At 42.0% G+C, this 16,734-nt stretch overlaps 1 protein-coding gene across 3 annotated transcripts in view; it reads right to left on the bottom strand.

The window, feature by feature from the left end:
• Positions 1-16,734, bottom strand: part of ryr2b (ryanodine receptor 2b (cardiac)) — a 140,397-nt gene that overhangs the window by 109,596 nt on the left and 14,067 nt on the right. For all 3 annotated transcript variants that reach the window (XM_051867334.1, XM_051867335.1, XM_051867336.1), the window contains exons 22-35: positions 14,812-14,915; positions 14,643-14,726; positions 14,379-14,538; positions 14,039-14,186; positions 13,061-13,269; positions 12,720-12,894; positions 12,390-12,598; positions 6,898-7,220; positions 5,963-6,077; positions 5,679-5,839; positions 5,367-5,526; positions 5,013-5,099; positions 4,241-4,467; positions 2,838-3,669 (exon numbers count right to left, since the gene is read on the bottom strand). In XM_051867334.1, the coding sequence (XP_051723294.1) occupies positions 2,838-3,669; positions 4,241-4,467; positions 5,013-5,099; positions 5,367-5,526; positions 5,679-5,839; positions 5,963-6,077; positions 6,898-7,220; positions 12,390-12,598; positions 12,720-12,894; positions 13,061-13,269; positions 14,039-14,186; positions 14,379-14,538; positions 14,643-14,726; positions 14,812-14,915 (2,994 nt within the window). The remainder of the gene's footprint in view (positions 1-2,837; positions 3,670-4,240; positions 4,468-5,012; positions 5,100-5,366; positions 5,527-5,678; positions 5,840-5,962; positions 6,078-6,897; positions 7,221-12,389; positions 12,599-12,719; positions 12,895-13,060; positions 13,270-14,038; positions 14,187-14,378; positions 14,539-14,642; positions 14,727-14,811; positions 14,916-16,734) is intronic.

The raw sequence follows: 16,734 nt of genomic DNA, 5'->3' as shown, positions 1-16,734 counted from the left end.
TTAAATTTATCTGATAAGCATGAGCAGAGTGGAATAATGAAAGTGATCAGCATGATTGATATTCAAAACGGTAAACGCGCACTGCATTGCGTGTGTATCTGCAGTCTGCAGAGCCGGTTTCCCCTTTTGAATGACGATTATAGACGAATATAATCTCTTTAACCTGGCATACACATAACACATTACCAATTTATATTTCCAAATCCGTTAAAGGATTATTAGGCTGCATAAATTAGGTCAGCCGGAACCGGGAACACTTCCTATAACACCTGATGTACTCGTTACATCAGAAGAAGAATGGCATCTACGCTAATATTAGTCTTTCTGTTTATCCCGAGGTTCACCGTAGTCAACCGGATCCGGGCCGTATCCAGGTGAGACCAAGGACCTGCACCTTGACACGACCACAACGCAGCCCTGAAGTATCAGCAGAGATTGAGTCAACTAGATCATCCCCTGTGAAGGCCTCATCGACACGACAGCCACGACACAGTTCCTCAACAACCGTCCATACCGGCGTGATGAATACGATCCTCAATTGGATGGAACTGAAATAAATACTTTTAATGTTGCGATCCTATTGGACTTATGATAGCAACCTGAATTGTAACAAAGCACTGTTGGCCAGAGGAGAACTGGCACCCCGACTAAGCCTGGTTTCTCCCAAGGTTTTTTTCTCCATTTTAACACCAATTTGCCACTTGTCTGCCACCTGATGTCACCTGATGGAGTTTGGGTTCCTTGCCGCTGTCGCCTCTGGCTTGCTTAGTTGGGGACACTTGACTTGACATTTTGATATTCAACAGTGCTTTTGATCTGCCTGCATTGACACTATTCTTTAAGAGCTGCTGTGCAGTCAAACAATGTACCAGTTATCAATGTAAAGCTGCTTTGACACAATCTACATTGTAAAAAGCGCTATATAAATAAAGGTGACTTGACTTGACTTGACTTGACTACTGCTAGTAGCACCTTACTGGCCAAGCCGGATATGGTTTTCGGACCTGATAGCTCTTCTCGATGGCTCACCTTGGAAGATTCCGATCAGGAGGGACCTCCTGTCTCAGGCGGGGGGCATGATTCATCATCCCCGTCCAGAAATGTGGAACCTGTGGGTTTGGCCTCTGAGAAGGCCCAACTCATAGAGTCTGGTCTCTCAACTGAGGTTGTAGAGACCATTCTTCACTCCAGAGCTCCTTCCACGAGGAAACCATATGCCCTGAAGTGGAAACTTTTCACTTCCTGGTGTCATGAACAACAGTTGGATCAAGTCTACTGCCCAGTACTTGAGTTCCTACAGTTGCTTCTCATCTGGGTTAACCCCATCTACACTAAAGGTGTATGTTTCATCTATTTCTGCTTACCATGCCCCTGTGGATGGTACTACTGTGGGGAAGAACCCATTAATGACTCGTTTCCTTCGTGGCACCCAGAGGCTGAGGCCTGCGACGCGCACTAGGGTCCCTGCTTGGGATTTGGCTATTGTTCTAGAAGGTCTATCTACAGCTCCATTTGAGCCACTTGAGTCAGTCTCAGATAAGTTCCTGACACTTAAGACTGTCTTCCTTCTCACCATCTCATCCCTTAAGAGAGTAGGAGACCTTCAGGCCCTTTCAGTGTCCTCAACTTGCCTTGAGTTTGCACCGGGGATGTTCAAAGCTTTCCTTTATGCTAAACCTGGGTATATTCCAAAGGTTTTGACTAATGTTCCTAGGCCTATAGTGCTGCAAGCCTTTTGTCCTCCTCCATTTGTAACCCCAGACCAGGGGAAACTGAATCTGCTGTGTATCTGAATCTGCGAGCACTGGACACATATGTCCACAGAGCTGCCCTGTGGCGGAAAGCGGACCAGTTATTTGTGTGCTTTGGACCGCATAACAGGGGTCGTCCTGCATCCAAACACACCGTAAGCAAGTGGATAGTCGAGGCTATTTCACTCGCCTACGAGGTCTCTGGTCAGCAGTGTCCTTTAGCTGTCAGAGCTCACTCGACTAGGAGTATGGCGGCCTCCAAGGCCTTAATTTCGGCGGTTTCCCTCAAAGAGATTTGCGATGCGGCCGGGTGGTCCTCGCCTCTCACGTTTGTGAGGTATTATGACCTTGACCTGGACGCGGCTCCAGGGTCATCGGTTTTGCTGTCTTAAGTGTGCCACAGTTTCACACAGACAAGTATTTGTGATTATGGCGTTTTGGTATATCGTTCCCAAAGCAACCTATCGGACGTAGCGCGAGTTCCCTTGAAAGGGAACGTCTCAGGTTACGTATGTAACCATAGTTCCCTGAGAAAGGGAACGAGACGCTGCGTCGCATTGCCATACTCCCTGCATCCCTGTGATCGATTTGCCTCAGCAATTTTAGCTGAAGCCAGTTTCACCGGATGTGTATTTATCCTTTCCTGGTCGTGACGTCACCCGCCCGTGATGTTCACTCTCACCATTGGACTCGTTGACAGACGTGCATCAGACGCAATCACGCTGACGGCGTTCCCAAAGCGACCTATCGGACACAGCGTCTCGTTACCTTTCTCAGGGAACTATGGTTACATACGTAACCTGAGACGTTCTTTTTAACATTGTTGATCAAAGAATCCTGAAAAAATGCATCATGGTTTCAATAAAAATATCAAACAGCAAAATCTGTTTTCAGAAAACAGTTCTTTTAATTTCTAATAATATTTCACAATATTAAAGTTTTTACTGTATTTTTGCTTGTTGAGCATAAGAGACTTCTTTCAAAAATATAAGAAAAACTCTCTTCCAAACTTTTGATCAGATAATGTAGATAATGACTAAATTTTCACTTTTGGATGAACAGCCATTTTAAATTATTTGTGCCAACCTGTAATTTGACAGCTTCTGGAAGCTTCATCTGAAGAAGACTTTGCTGAGGGACATTATTCTCCCAATCTCTACCCTCCTTTTCCTCTCTTTCTCCATCACTCTCTTCAAGTTCATCCATCTCCTCTGTTTTACATGTTCCTCTCATGTAACTGACTGGCAGGATGAGACTAAACACAGCCTTCAGATCTGTCCCCTGATACACACCTATCATCAGAAGCGTGTGAAGTAAACCGAGCAGAGGAACCAGCAGGAGCTCTATGCTGCCCCCTGCAGGATCCCTCACACCCTGCCCAACTGCTGTCACTGCCTCCTTCAGCATTACAATGACAACATCCTTTAATACATCCAGTGGGAATTCCGGGCTGTCTTGGCGCAAATTACTCCACAAAGCCCTATTGTTATCTCCATCCATCACGTCTATTTTAAAAGCTCTAATGAAGCAAGGTGATGTGAAGCGCATTCTCGGCCGCAAGGAAGTGCTGAAGTCACTTCCTGGGAATCTTTGCACTTTCCTGTTTTTTCTGAAAAGCGTAATAGACTGTGTGGCATCCGTTATGGGTACAATGTATTCATGGTTCATTGCCTGCCTGGCACTGGCATGGGCAGCAAGGTGGGTGTTGATGAGAAGGTTGTAGTAACTTATCCGCAGGTGACCTGGCATTCTAGAGCACTGCAAGGCAAACAAGAGTTGTGATTGGTCCACATGGCTGCAGAGGGCGTGGCTCACATGCGTGTTTCCATGAGCTGAAAGGGCAGAGTAGAGGCAAAGGGTGTGGTCATGGAACTTCAGGAGATCACGCAATTCGGACAGTTCCAGAATGTCCACACACCTGAAAGAGTGAAAAGTAATAATCATGGAACTAGAAAAACAACAAAAATTGTATTTTATAGTTTGGATTTTTGTTGTTCATTTAACAAAATTCTTTTCTTTTTTAGTGCTTCATTTTTAAACAGCAGATTTTTGGGGTGGGAAATAGACTGTAAATATTCAGATTACAAAAATAAAACCAGAATTTCAGATCATACAAAATAGGCCAAAGGTAAAGCAGGGAAAAGTAGAACCAAAAAATCTACTGCTTAAAAATACAAATCTATAAAATACGCCACAAAACAATTCAATTTTGTTTATTGTCAAGTTAAAAACTTGAAATTCAAAACAATAAAATACGCCACAAAAACACTTTTGTTCATTGTCATGGTTGAAAATGTAAACTTAGAAAATTCAAATTTAAAACTATAATATGCCACAAAAGTCCATTTTGTGAAATGTCATGTCTAAAATTGTAATTGACAAAATTCTAATCTTTTAGCAATTTTTCTAGCTCCATAGATAAAAATGGAAAAGTGTATAATATGTTAGAAGCAATTTGACATCTCCAAAGTGTGAACTGCATCTCTTACCTGCTCTCCTCAGGTATATGCAGGGTCATGATCTGTCGGATCTGAGTGCAGCGAGCTCTCCAGCCGTATCTCTCCTCCAGACGGGTCACTTCCACAGGCTGAGAGTGGTCGGGTACTCGGGTCCACCGCATAGGCGTTAAGTGCTGAACACATAGTCTGGGAGGGCACTGAGGTTTTGCATTTCTTCTTTCACTCCGAAAAACTCCCGCTGATAGTGGCATCACATTCTGTGGACAACAATACATGTAAATATAAACTGCAGCAAATATAGGGAAAACTATATTGATACAAAATAATTAGATTTTTTTTATATTTAATCTTTTTTTTCTGGACATTCTTAACTGATATAATATAATATAATATAATATAATATAATATAAGAATTAATAATAAAGGGAGAGAATACAATTAAGTGTACATTGGCATAAAATCAAAATATCTGATATCTAAATTATTATACGAAATGCATATTTGTACAGAGCATTTGTGTATAGAGCTATTAGAGTGCACAAGAAAGTCTAATTTGATATTGATCTGTACTCTTGTGCTGATTCAAGCCAAGCTTCAAGCTCAGCCAAAATGGATGTGTTGCAGCCCATTTTAAGAAGACTGATACTGCATTCAAGGCTTTTATTTATTATTGGCAAAGAAGGCATTGCTGCCAATTAAATTCTTTTAAAGCTTGCAAGGGCACCCACTGGGCTGAAAGAAGCACTTTTCAAGGATTTATTTGCTCTGGCAATGGAGAACCGAACTGATGTATCGGGTGTACCTTGATACGTCCTAGCTCAAACTGGAAGACATCAGGACTGGTGGGTTTAGCAAATACAGCAGGGAAGAGCTTGGTGCCAGGTTCCACCTACAAATGGAGAGACATTGCTGAAGTCAAACTAAAATAAACACTAACATCTAAACAAGCCAAACATATGAATGAGGAGAATTTTGTAATATAAAGTTTGTTGAAAGTGCTTTGCTGTTTATGGCTGAGATCATGACTATATGGTCGAGCTTTGTATTTTTTATGGTAAGATTATTACACTAACATATAACCTGAATAATGATAGGTAAAATATGCAACGGTAAATATTTGAACTGCAATGTCACCACTTTTGACTTTGATGTTTACCTGGTAGTATGTAGCAACCTCCTTGCCATTAGCGGTGAATGTCAGGAGCCCTGTTGATGTGTCAACCAGACAGCCAATCTCCAGGCTACTGCTGTTGCGACTGTGAGACAGACTACTGCCCTCTGCTGCACACACCATGTAACAGCCGCTACGCTTGACACTAACAAATACAAATTATAAACTAATATATACGTACACGCCAGTATTATTTATATAATAATAAAGTATGTATTCTTTTTTTTTTTTTAAATGAGCTTTTATTTATTTTTTAAAAAAAGATACAGCATCTTTTAGAGGCCCCATAAGTCCTACCTCTCATGAACTTTGCCCCATTCATCCCCAAGTGTGACTGTGACCTTGCAAATGCTGTCCAGGTCAAAGGTCACATCATTATGGTGGAACTTAGAAGTTACCCATCCGACCCAAACATAAGAGGGCTCCTGACTGAAGGGGATTCTCACAGAGTAATAATACTGCAGTGAAAGACAAGATGAGATTATGTTAAACCCACTCAACCAAGACTTGTTTGAAAGTCACAAGGTCCCATTCAGTGATCCAGAAACAAATGGATCAATAAGAAAAGGGTTATTATTTACCGTAGTGCAGTGAATGAGGTGGTTGTCTTCATCTTTCTCAATGGCCAGCACATCCTCCAAGAGACGAGCTGATGAGTGACTGGTGTTTAAATCTGTTTTCTTCTTCAGCAGAAACCTGCAGTCACCAATTGATACAGGCAGGACTTGACATTAAGTAAAACTTTTTTGCTCACCAGCCACTGTGGCTAGTGGTTTTCCAAAGTTACTAGCCACACTGGCCACAATTTTGACATCAATACCATGATAGATATTTTTAATATTATCTCATAATAATTTGGCAGCAGGTATATTAGGCTGCTTTAAGACCTGACACATGGATTTACATGAACTGTTTACATGAATACTAGCCAAGACTAGCATTTTGACATTATTTTGTGTGTATTTGACTGTTTAAGCGAAATAAGCAACTTATGGTGTGAGAACGAAATTTGTGGGAATGAGTAAAATTATGCACAATACACGCAATCCCACGCCAACACCAACAATAATCATCCGGAGCAAATGAAACAAATGAGGTGAGTTGGGTTTGTTTGTCAACTCGCTGTCTGAGAGATGAGAGAGCAAGAAAACACATGTATCTATGCTGTGGAAAATGAATATTGGAAGTGTTTCAGATATTTCAGTATCAGTATGTATCGAAAAATCAATATTTTTTATATAAATTGATATTTTTTTGCACTTAGTTTATTATTTCAGATGCCTTTTTAAAAGACTACAATTGAACAATGTATATATTAAATTCAAATGATTGCGTTACACGATACTGCTGAAATCCACCCACATTTGGCTGTTGGCGGGTTTTAATGTCAAGCCCTAGATACAGGTATGTAAAGACAGTTTCAGTCAATAGTTTCTCCTCCTTAGATTAATCATGTTAGTTCAATAGCGTTTGGTGTTCTAGAAGCAAAAGTGAACGAGAAGTGAAATTAACTTACCGCTGTTTGAGTCTGGATGGCTTCTCCTGACTGTGGTCCTTGTGATAATTGAGTTCATCTCTGGATCCTGCGTATCTGTGAGCTTTCATCAGTAACTCAAAGTCAGACTCTGCTTCTCCTTCCTCTGGATCTTTGAGGTGGCACACCACACCGCTGCTGGGTGGCACAGTGGCCTCGCCGGGGCCAGAGAAAACCTGTGCACACTCGATTGGCATGCTCAGACGGTAAAATCCAACATAGCTTGTGACTCTTTCCTGCTGCCCAAAAAACCTCTGTGTTACTTTCAGACATGGGGTGTTGTCAACCGTTCCAACACGAATCACCTGGGTAGAAATTTGAACATTATAGAATATTGTATGAGACCATAAAATAATTCAGGTTGCAACAACTAAGAAATTTAGTTGTGGTGGTCCTGCCTTAAAAAGGACATTTAATGAATGAAAATAATGAAACAAAATAAATATTTTATATATGTACTATCCACATATACACTATATTGCCAAAAGTTTTGGGACGCCTGCCTTTACGTGCACATGAACGTTAATGACATCCCATTCTTAATCCGTAGGGTTTAATATGGAGTTGGCCCACCCTTTGCAGCTATTACAGCTTCAACTCTTGTGGGAAGGATTTCCACAAGGTTTAGGAGTGTGTTTATGGGAATTTTTGACCGTTCTTCTAGAAGCGCATTTGTGAGGTCAGGCACTGATGTTGGACGAGAAGGCCTCCGCTGTAATTCATCCCAAAGGTGTTCTATCAGGTTGAGGTCAGGACTCTGTGCAGGCCAGTCAAGTTCCTCCTCACCAAACTCGCTCATCCATGTCTTTATGGACCTTGCTTTGTGCACTGATACGCAGTCATGTTGGAACAGGAAGTGGCCATCCCCAAACTGTTCCCACAAAGTTGGGAGCATGAAATTGTCCAAAATGTCTTGGTATGCTGAAGCATTAGGAGTTCCTTTCATTGGAACTAAGGGGCTAAGCCCAACCCCTGAAAAACAACCCCACACCATAATCCCCCTTCCACCAAACTTTACACTTGGCACAATGCAGTCAAGCAAGTACCGTTCTCCTGGCAACCGCCAAAACCAGACACATCCATCGGACTGCCAGACAGAGAAGCGTGATTTGTCACTCCAGAGAACACGTCTCCACTGCTCCACTGAGTCCAGTGGCAGAGTGCTTTACACCACTGCATCCGACGCTTTGCATTGCACTTGGTGATGTAAGGCTTGGATGCAGCTGCTCAGCCATAGAAAACCCATTCCATGAAGCTCTCTACACACTGTTCCTGAGCTAATCTGAAGGCCACACAAGTTTGGAGGTCTGTAGCTATTGACTGGAGGTCTGTGAAAGTTGACTGTGCGCCTCAGCATGCGTTGACCCCGCACTGTGATTGTACGTGGTCTACCACTTCGTGGCTGAGTTGCTGTTGTTCCCAATTGCTTCCACTTTGTTATACCACTAACATTTGACTGTGGAATATTTAGTAGTGAGGAAATTTCATGAATGCACTTATTGCACAGGTGGCAACCTATCACAGTACCACGCTTGAATTCACTGAGCTCCTGAGAGCGACCCATTCTTTCACAATTGTTTGTAGAAGCGGTCTGCATGCCTAGGTGCTTGATTTCATACACCTGTGGCCATGGAAGTGATTGGAACACCTAAATTCAATGATTTGGAGGGGTGTCCCAATACTTTTGGCAATATAGTGTTTCACGAGTTCACACTTACAAATAATCAGTTAGTAAATAGTATGCGTAATAGTATTTGGCATGCTGCGTATTTGGCATGCTGTCCGAGGAGAGGGCTCCGAACTCGGTATTTGGCCCAAACCCAGAGTACTCCCCCCGTATTCTGGTTAGGAGAGTAACCAGGCAAGTGTGAGGAGACGGGGTGGTGGAGGGATGCTGTAAAACTGTCAAGGAATATGGGTGAGTCGACTGTGTCTATATATGCTTTCACTCATGCTGATTGGGTATATATGTTGATTACTGATTGCTAACAGCTGGCTGAAATGACGTGATGATTAATCAGATTATTTGACTGTTGCTCCTCCCGAATTTTGTTAATAAAACATAATTTCATGAGTTCAAACTTACAAATAATCAGATAGTAAATAGTATGTGTAATAGTATGCGTATTTGGCATGCTGTCTGAGGAGAGGGCTCCGAGCTCGGTATTTGGCCCGAACCCAGAGTACTCCCCAAAAAGCCAGAAACATTACTGATGACCCCCAAAAATTGCATTGCATAGGCTGATTGTGCTGTTTGGAGGGTTAGTTTTAAGGGCCAGGAGAGTTCTCGTCATATTTGATGAAAACATTACTGCTGCAGCAGTGAAGGCGAGTTTAGACAGGGCTGAGCTCCTGCGGGAGCAGAGGTGAAATCACTGCTGCGGCAGTGGAAGAATTGGCCAGAAGAACTGAGCTCCTGCGGGAGCCAAGGCGACATCACTGCTGCGGCAGTGGAGAGAATAGCCAGAAGAACTGAGCTCCTGCGGGAGCCGAGGCGACATCACTGCTGCAGCAGTGGAGAGAATAGCCAGAGGAACTGAGCTCCTGCAGGAGCAGAGGCGACATCACTGCTGCGGCAGTGGAGAGAATAACCAGAGGAACTGAGCTCCTGCGGGAGTCAAGGTGACATCACTGCTGCGGCAGTAGAGAAATTGGCCAAAAGAACTGAGCTCCTGCGGGAGCAGAGGGAACATCACTGCTGTGGCAGTGGAGATATTAGCCAGAATAACTGAGCTCCTGCGGGAGCCGAGGGAACATCACTGCTGCGGCAGTGGAGAAGTTAACCAGAATAACTGAGCTCCTGCGGGAGCCGAGGGAACATCACTGCTGCGGCAGTGGAGAAATTGGCCAAAAGAACTGAGCTCCTGCGGGAGCAGAGGGAACATCACTGCTGTGGCAGTGGAGATATTAGCCAGAATAACTGAGCTCCTGCGGGAGCCGAGGGAACATCACTGCTGCGGCAGTGGAGAGAATAGCCAGAGGAACTGAGCTCCTGCAGGAGCAGAGGCGACATCACTGCTGCGGCAGTGGAGAGAATAACCAGAGGAACTGAGCTCCTGCGGGAGTCAAGGTGACATCACTGCTGCGGCAGTAGAGAAATTGGCCAAAAGAACTGAGCTCCTGCGGGAGCAGAGGGAACATCACTGCTGTGGCAGTGGAGATATTAGCCAGAATAACTGAGCTCCTGCGGGAGCCGAGGGAACATCACTGCTGCGGCAGTGGAGAAATTAGCCAGAATAACTGAGCTCCTGTGGAAGCCGAGGGAACATCACTGCTGTGGCAGTGCGGATATTAGCCAGAATAACTGAGCTCCTGCGGGAGCCGAGGGAACATCACTGCTGCGGCAGTGGAGATATTAGGCAGAGAAACTGAGCTCCTGCGGGAGCAGAGGGAACATCACTGCTGCGACAGTGGAGATATTATCCAGAGAAACTGAGTTCCTGCGGGAGCAGAGGGAACATCACTGCTGCGGCAGTGGAGATATTAGTCAGAGAAGATGAGCTCCTGCGGGAGCCGAAGAGACATCACTGCTGCGGCAGTGGAGATATTAGCCAGAATAACTGAGCTCCTGCGGGAGCCGAGGCGCATCACTGCTGCAGCAATGATAGAAAAATTCCATTGTACTGGAATGATGGTATTAGTTGAGTTGGATATGGCGGCTTGCAGGTATGTGTGAGAGAACGAGCTGGAGCTGAAACTAGCTGATAAGTGTTTGTTGGGCTTCTTTAATGTGGAAGCGATTTGATCGAATGTAGTTCTTAAAAGCTTCAGATGACCAGCAACCAAGTGTTTGAATCTGATGCTGGGAGAGGCCTTTTTGGGTGGCTGTAGTTGCTGCTTCTATGTGGAATGGATTGTAGGGTTCTAGGGGAGGCAGCTTGAATGTAGTTGAGAGAGGTGTCAAGGAGAGTTTTCAGTGGGTGGTTTATGGGAATATCAGTGGTCTTGCGGGATTACTCGCATTATGAAGTTTAAGTAGCTGAGCGAAGATAGTAATTCTTGTTTAGAACAGGACTGTTTAGGAAGGTGGAAGCGAACATAAATATCCTATTGATTCCTTATGCTGTGAGGCCTGGAAATGAACTGTATTCAAGTTAAAGCCCAGAAATTCAATGGACGTGGCTGGACCTGTTACGGACAGAAGGGTAGGAGACAACAGGTTTGCAGGTAAAGTGTGGTTTATTTACGAACAGCAGAGAAACACAGATGAGCAGGTAAGTGACTGGTAAATTGGTACTTTAAAATGGTGAAACTGAAGTAATGATACTGTCCCTTATCTTGCAGGTGGATGACTTGTGGATGGCTGGGAGCAGAGTGGGATAGCAGACTCACGGAGACAGTAGGGTGACACACACAGATTCGTGCACGAAGACGAGGAAGCATGCTGGAGTGGAATGGGTAGGTATCAACGATGAACTGGAGCATAGGAATAGCAGTCCTTTGGTATCAACGAGACCGGACAGTGAACTGAGGTGAGTGGTGCGCTTATGTATCTGTGGTGATTGGGTGATGACGAGGATCAGGTGAGTGTGGTTAGAACTCTGGTGAGGGAGTGCGCTGTGATTGGCTGATGGTTGAGCCTGGCGGGTCTGTGACAGGACCCATCGTTTTGTCCGGGGCGATTGGAAACTTGAGCTCAGCGAAACTGTGCAGGGCCAAGAGATCGATTATAGTAAGGCCAGAGGATTGTGGCAAAGATTCCTTGAGGACAAAATATCCTTCATCGGAAGCAAAGAGATTAATTTCGGACATGTTGGGAACTTAGGGCGGGTCAGATGCTGTAAAACTGTCGAGGAATATGGGTGAGTCGACTGTGTCTATATATGCTTTCACTCATGCTGATTGGGTAGATATGTTGATTACTGATTGCTAACAGCTGGCTGAAATGACGTGATGATTAGTGATTAGATGATTATTTGAACGTTGCTCCTCCCGAATTTTGTTAATTACGGAGCCCCGCACATGACATGCAAGAAAAAAAATTAAATCATGCGCACGATTTACTAATTCGTTCCCTCGATTTACTAAATCGTGCGCACGACTTACTAATTCATTCCCTCGATTTACTAAATCGTGTGCACGATTTACTAAAACGTGCACACGATTTACTATTCCGTTCCCTCGATTTATAAATCATGCGCATGATTTATAAATCGAGGGAACGAAATAGTAAATTGTGCACACATTTTAGTAAATCGAGGGAACGAAATATAAATCATGCACACGTTTTAGTAAATCGAGGGAACGAATTAATAAATTGTGCGCACGATTTAGCTACTATTTTTTTCTTGCAGGTCATGTCCGGGGCTCCGTAGTTAATAAAACATCATATATTAATATATATAATAATGTATATATTTTTATAAATGTTAAATTAAAGTAAAATAAATTAAAAACAAGTGCTCGGTTTATCAGCAAAAATATGATGTAATATAATAAAATATGATATGTTAAAAATGATGTAATTAACTAACCTGTATGTTAGGATGGTCATCGGGTATAGAAATAAACAAAGGTTCTCTCCAGCTCATCCACAGAGGTAGATCTTTGCTCATGTTCAGACCAAAGGGCTGGTATCCCTCTTGTAGGCCACAAACACCGAAGTATCTCAGTGAGTTAACCTGACGACCCAAATTTAGACGACCCACCTGGTTTATCCCTATACTACAAACAGGCAGGAAACCTGAAAGAATTTATCAAAGAGAAGACAGCGAGAAATGTATGTTATATAAAGCAAAAGAAAATACATTCAAATAAATTTGATAATTGCATGTCAAAATGGAAAATGACCACAGAGAACTTACCATCAGATATATTAAAGTCTTTTACAGCCAGTTCAGAACCTCGACTGTTCAGCAGTAGCTCTCCATTAAGAGTAACCATCATAGTGCATGTAGTCAGGTCCAACAAACAGCCAATTACATCCCCCCTCTTCCAGCGGCCACCCAATTGCTCTTTCCCACCATGCCACCACTGCCCCTAAAACATGCAGTGAGATAAACAAAAATGATATTGCCTGTTTGTTTTTTTTTTTATTTTATGATCTTTAATTGTTCCTAAAGGCATCTCAATATATTGTCAATATATGGTCAGTATATGATCTCAGTAAAATTTGCTTTGACATCATAAATGATCACTGAAATACCTTAGAACCATCAAAGACAAAGGCCTGATCATCTGACCCAAGATCCACGTCAGGTTTACATCCAGGTCGTGCCCAGCCCACTCTCATCTGTCCATTAGTTACAGCCTCAAACTCAAAGTACCATTTGCCATAATGCACTGCAAAGGCCTGCTCCAGACGGAAAAACCGAAATCTCTCTGCAGCCACAGACTTAATATTGCTACTTGAGGCTATGGGAGACAAAAACAAAACAATGTTCATGATGATTTACATACACTACCATTCAAAAGTTTTGGCTTGGTAAGATTTTTTTTATGTTTTTGAAAGCAGTCTCTTCTGCTCACCAAGGCTGCATTTATTTGAGTAAATAAAGTAAAAACAATAATATTGTGAGATATAATTAAATTTTAATATAACTGTTTTATATTTTAATAGATTTTAAAATGTAATGTATTTCTGTGTTGGCAAAGCTCATTTTTAGCATCATTACTCCAGTCTTCAGTGTCACATGATACCTCAGACATTCAAATTTAATCCTTCACAGTTCAAAATGGCTGTGCTGCTTAATATTTAATTATTTTTTCCCCCACAAATCTTTAATGAAAAGAACATTTAAAAGAAAAATATTTGGTTGAACTGAATAGATTTTTAGTAATAATGTAAACATCATTACTGTCACTTTTGATCAATTTAATGCATCCTTACTGAATAAAAATATGAATTTCTTTTTAGAAAAATCTTAGTGACAAACTTTTTAATGGTAGTGTATGCAAATGTACAAGGACACAAAATTTAAAATGATCAAAATAATAAGCCTACAGTATATTAACATTTATTGTATTTCTACATATTTCTACAAACAACTGTAAAACAACTACTGCAAACTAAAATCAAAGCATTTGTGCAATAAGTAAACTTTGTAAATAAGTTTGAAATTTAACCAATTGTCCAAATGACAATTCTTCAGACTATACTGTCAAAAAAGGATAATGTTCCCACCATGTTCTTGCTCCAGGGGCTCCACAGTGTATCCAAACCCAAGAAGAGTACCTAAAGCGTCCCTCATGGCATCTCTTCCAGCCTGTTTGTTCTTTTCATCCAAAAGGGAAAATGGCACTAGTTGGGTACTTCTCTTAGATTTTACATCCTGAAACAAAGAGATACAATATACACTGAAAAACCACAGTATTTCCACATTAAACACAAATCAAATTCAATGAAAGAAGTTGGAGATATACCACTTGCAAGTACTATAGAAGACACATTTGGCATTTGCATTCCATTGATGAAAAAGATCACATTTATATTGTTTGATTTCAATAAAACATTCATTTTCAACCTGCTGTGGTCCAAAGCTCCAGCCCTGCCTGATACGCTCTCTGGCCCAGATGTTGTGTTCATTCTCAGCCAGTTTTTCTACCAGCTCTTCCTGAGAAGCTGTTAGCACAACACGGGACTGATCTACAGGGGCTGGTTTATATCCGTTCCATAGCTCATACCTGGAGAGGTGATATAATTAGGATTCATTTAAACAGCACTTTTCACTGTTGCATTGTTAACTGTAAGATTCAGGTGTCTTGTGAGGAATTTCATTTTGATATACTTATTTGAAAGGCGAACATATTTCACATTCTTCTCGGCATGTTCATCAGAGAGTCCAATATGGGCACCAAGAGCCAGAAGAGTCCTTTCACAACACAAAAGGAAGCATGATTAATAACGGAGAGCTAATTAACAGCATACTGTATTAAGCACAATAATCCATGGCATACCTGAGGATGTCCTCAGATGACTGAAGGTTATGAATTCGCTCCTGATCTGGAAGTTTGGAAAACTCAACTAGACACGTGTGTATTTTTTTGCTCTCATCTTTAACCTAGGAGAAGAGATACAGTTTTCAATATACTTCAGAATGAGATGTAGCAACTGAATGGATGTTACTTAGGGCGTTTTCAGACCTGTAGATTGTTTACTTTGTTTCAAAAGTAGATTTTTGTTTTTGTTTCCAAACCATTGTCATTGCTTAACCATTCCATTCTGTGCCAATCCGAACCAACCATGCTGAGAATTCCACATACTATATATATATATATATATATATATATATATATATATATATATATATTGTAGCGTCTGGATAGATCCGGCGTAGTCAATCAACTTTGGACATTTCAGAATGCTTTTAGCCTCCTGAACTGTGCATGTAAATCACGAATCGGCTCCGGCAAGTCCCGGACCAATTGCCCTATTGGCACCTTTGTTACCCCAGTAAAGAAAAACAGAACACATTCTCACCAGCTCCAGAGACTTCAAAGAGTCACCCTGGTGGGACTAAGGGTGATGTGGTCACAGACACTGGCCACAACCCCAATACACACACACATACAGACACTCACAAACACGCATGGAGATTGTGAATGTATATTTATCCTCCAAATATGACTGTGCCAAAGTGTACCCGTCGCTGTATTTAAAGGTGCATGTATTTATCCCTAGTATATAAGCTTAGCTATGACTGTAGTTGTATTAGTTTTCTTCTAAACGATAAAACTCAAGTATAAACTGTATCTCCCCTTTTATGTCTTTGCCATCTGACAAGTTTGGTCTCATTGTAAAGCTTTCGTTATGCTCTAATTGAAAATGTATGTCACACGACTGTAAAATGCATTCTTCTATTTTTAATGGTACTTTGAAGAAAATGTACTCAGATCGGACACTTCATAAACCATGCAAATTAGGTCATAAATGGAGACAAAGAAAGAGTTTGCCCGCCAAAATCGCACCCTCATCATTGGCTGATGTATCCCAGGAGGCGTTCTGGCCTGTTGTCCTTAAAACACAATGACACGCATCTCTCATTTGTCTCTCGATTGTCTCTCGCCATTTAACACCCGTCTCTCCCGGACGTCTCGGCGACCGCGCTTCCATCACGCGCCCCCTCTCTTCGGGACGACCACCTTTTGGCAACAAGTTTCTTTGTCAAACCCTCTTCATCCGTCGCCCTAAGTCTTCACTCTTCATCGCCTAGGAGACGGACTCTTTTTCTTTCTTTTCCGGTTATCTTACTCTTAAGTTAAACCCTTGTTTGAAAATCCCGCCGAAGAACACCTTCTCGGAAAAGGACCAATCGCTTCAGCCGCACGCACCGAAACTCCTGCAGAAACACGAAACGACCACAGCACCTGAACCTATGCAAGTATAGAACCATTCTTTCCAAAGCGTTTTAAGCTCGATGTGTAAGCTGAGTTTCCTTGCTGGCTCTCAAAGGTTTTAACTGTTAGTAAGTTGCCATTCCTTTGATCACCTCTGTTTTCTTGACTTTACTTTCGCCTTCTATATATGTGTATTGTTTGTGTATGTTTAGTAGTATAGTCTCTGTATCCGTAGTTTCATATATTAAATACATTATATTCATGCTCGATTGTTTTTTTTGCTCATGCAACAAACCCAGGTCACTTTAACGTTTCGATCCAGTATCCTTGCTTTACGCATTGATGCTAGAATAGGAAGTCTTTCTCGTGGCCAGAGAAAAACCTTCCTTTTATAATCGGCTATGAGGAGCTAACGGTTTGCTGGACAAACTAATAGTTTCTCTAAATTATTATCAAACCAGAACTAATCATATATGTGATTGATTATAATTCGTTGTAATTAATTCACAATATATGTATAATTCCCTCTCGGGTCGGTATATG

Source organism: Ctenopharyngodon idella, chromosome 17 (genome assembly GCF_019924925.1).
Source record: "Ctenopharyngodon idella isolate HZGC_01 chromosome 17, HZGC01, whole genome shotgun sequence".
NCBI classification, from domain to species: Eukaryota; Metazoa; Chordata; class Actinopteri; order Cypriniformes; family Xenocyprididae; genus Ctenopharyngodon; species Ctenopharyngodon idella.
The sequence above is the reverse complement of the archived record's forward strand: the minus strand, read 5'-3'. Positions and strand labels throughout refer to the sequence as shown.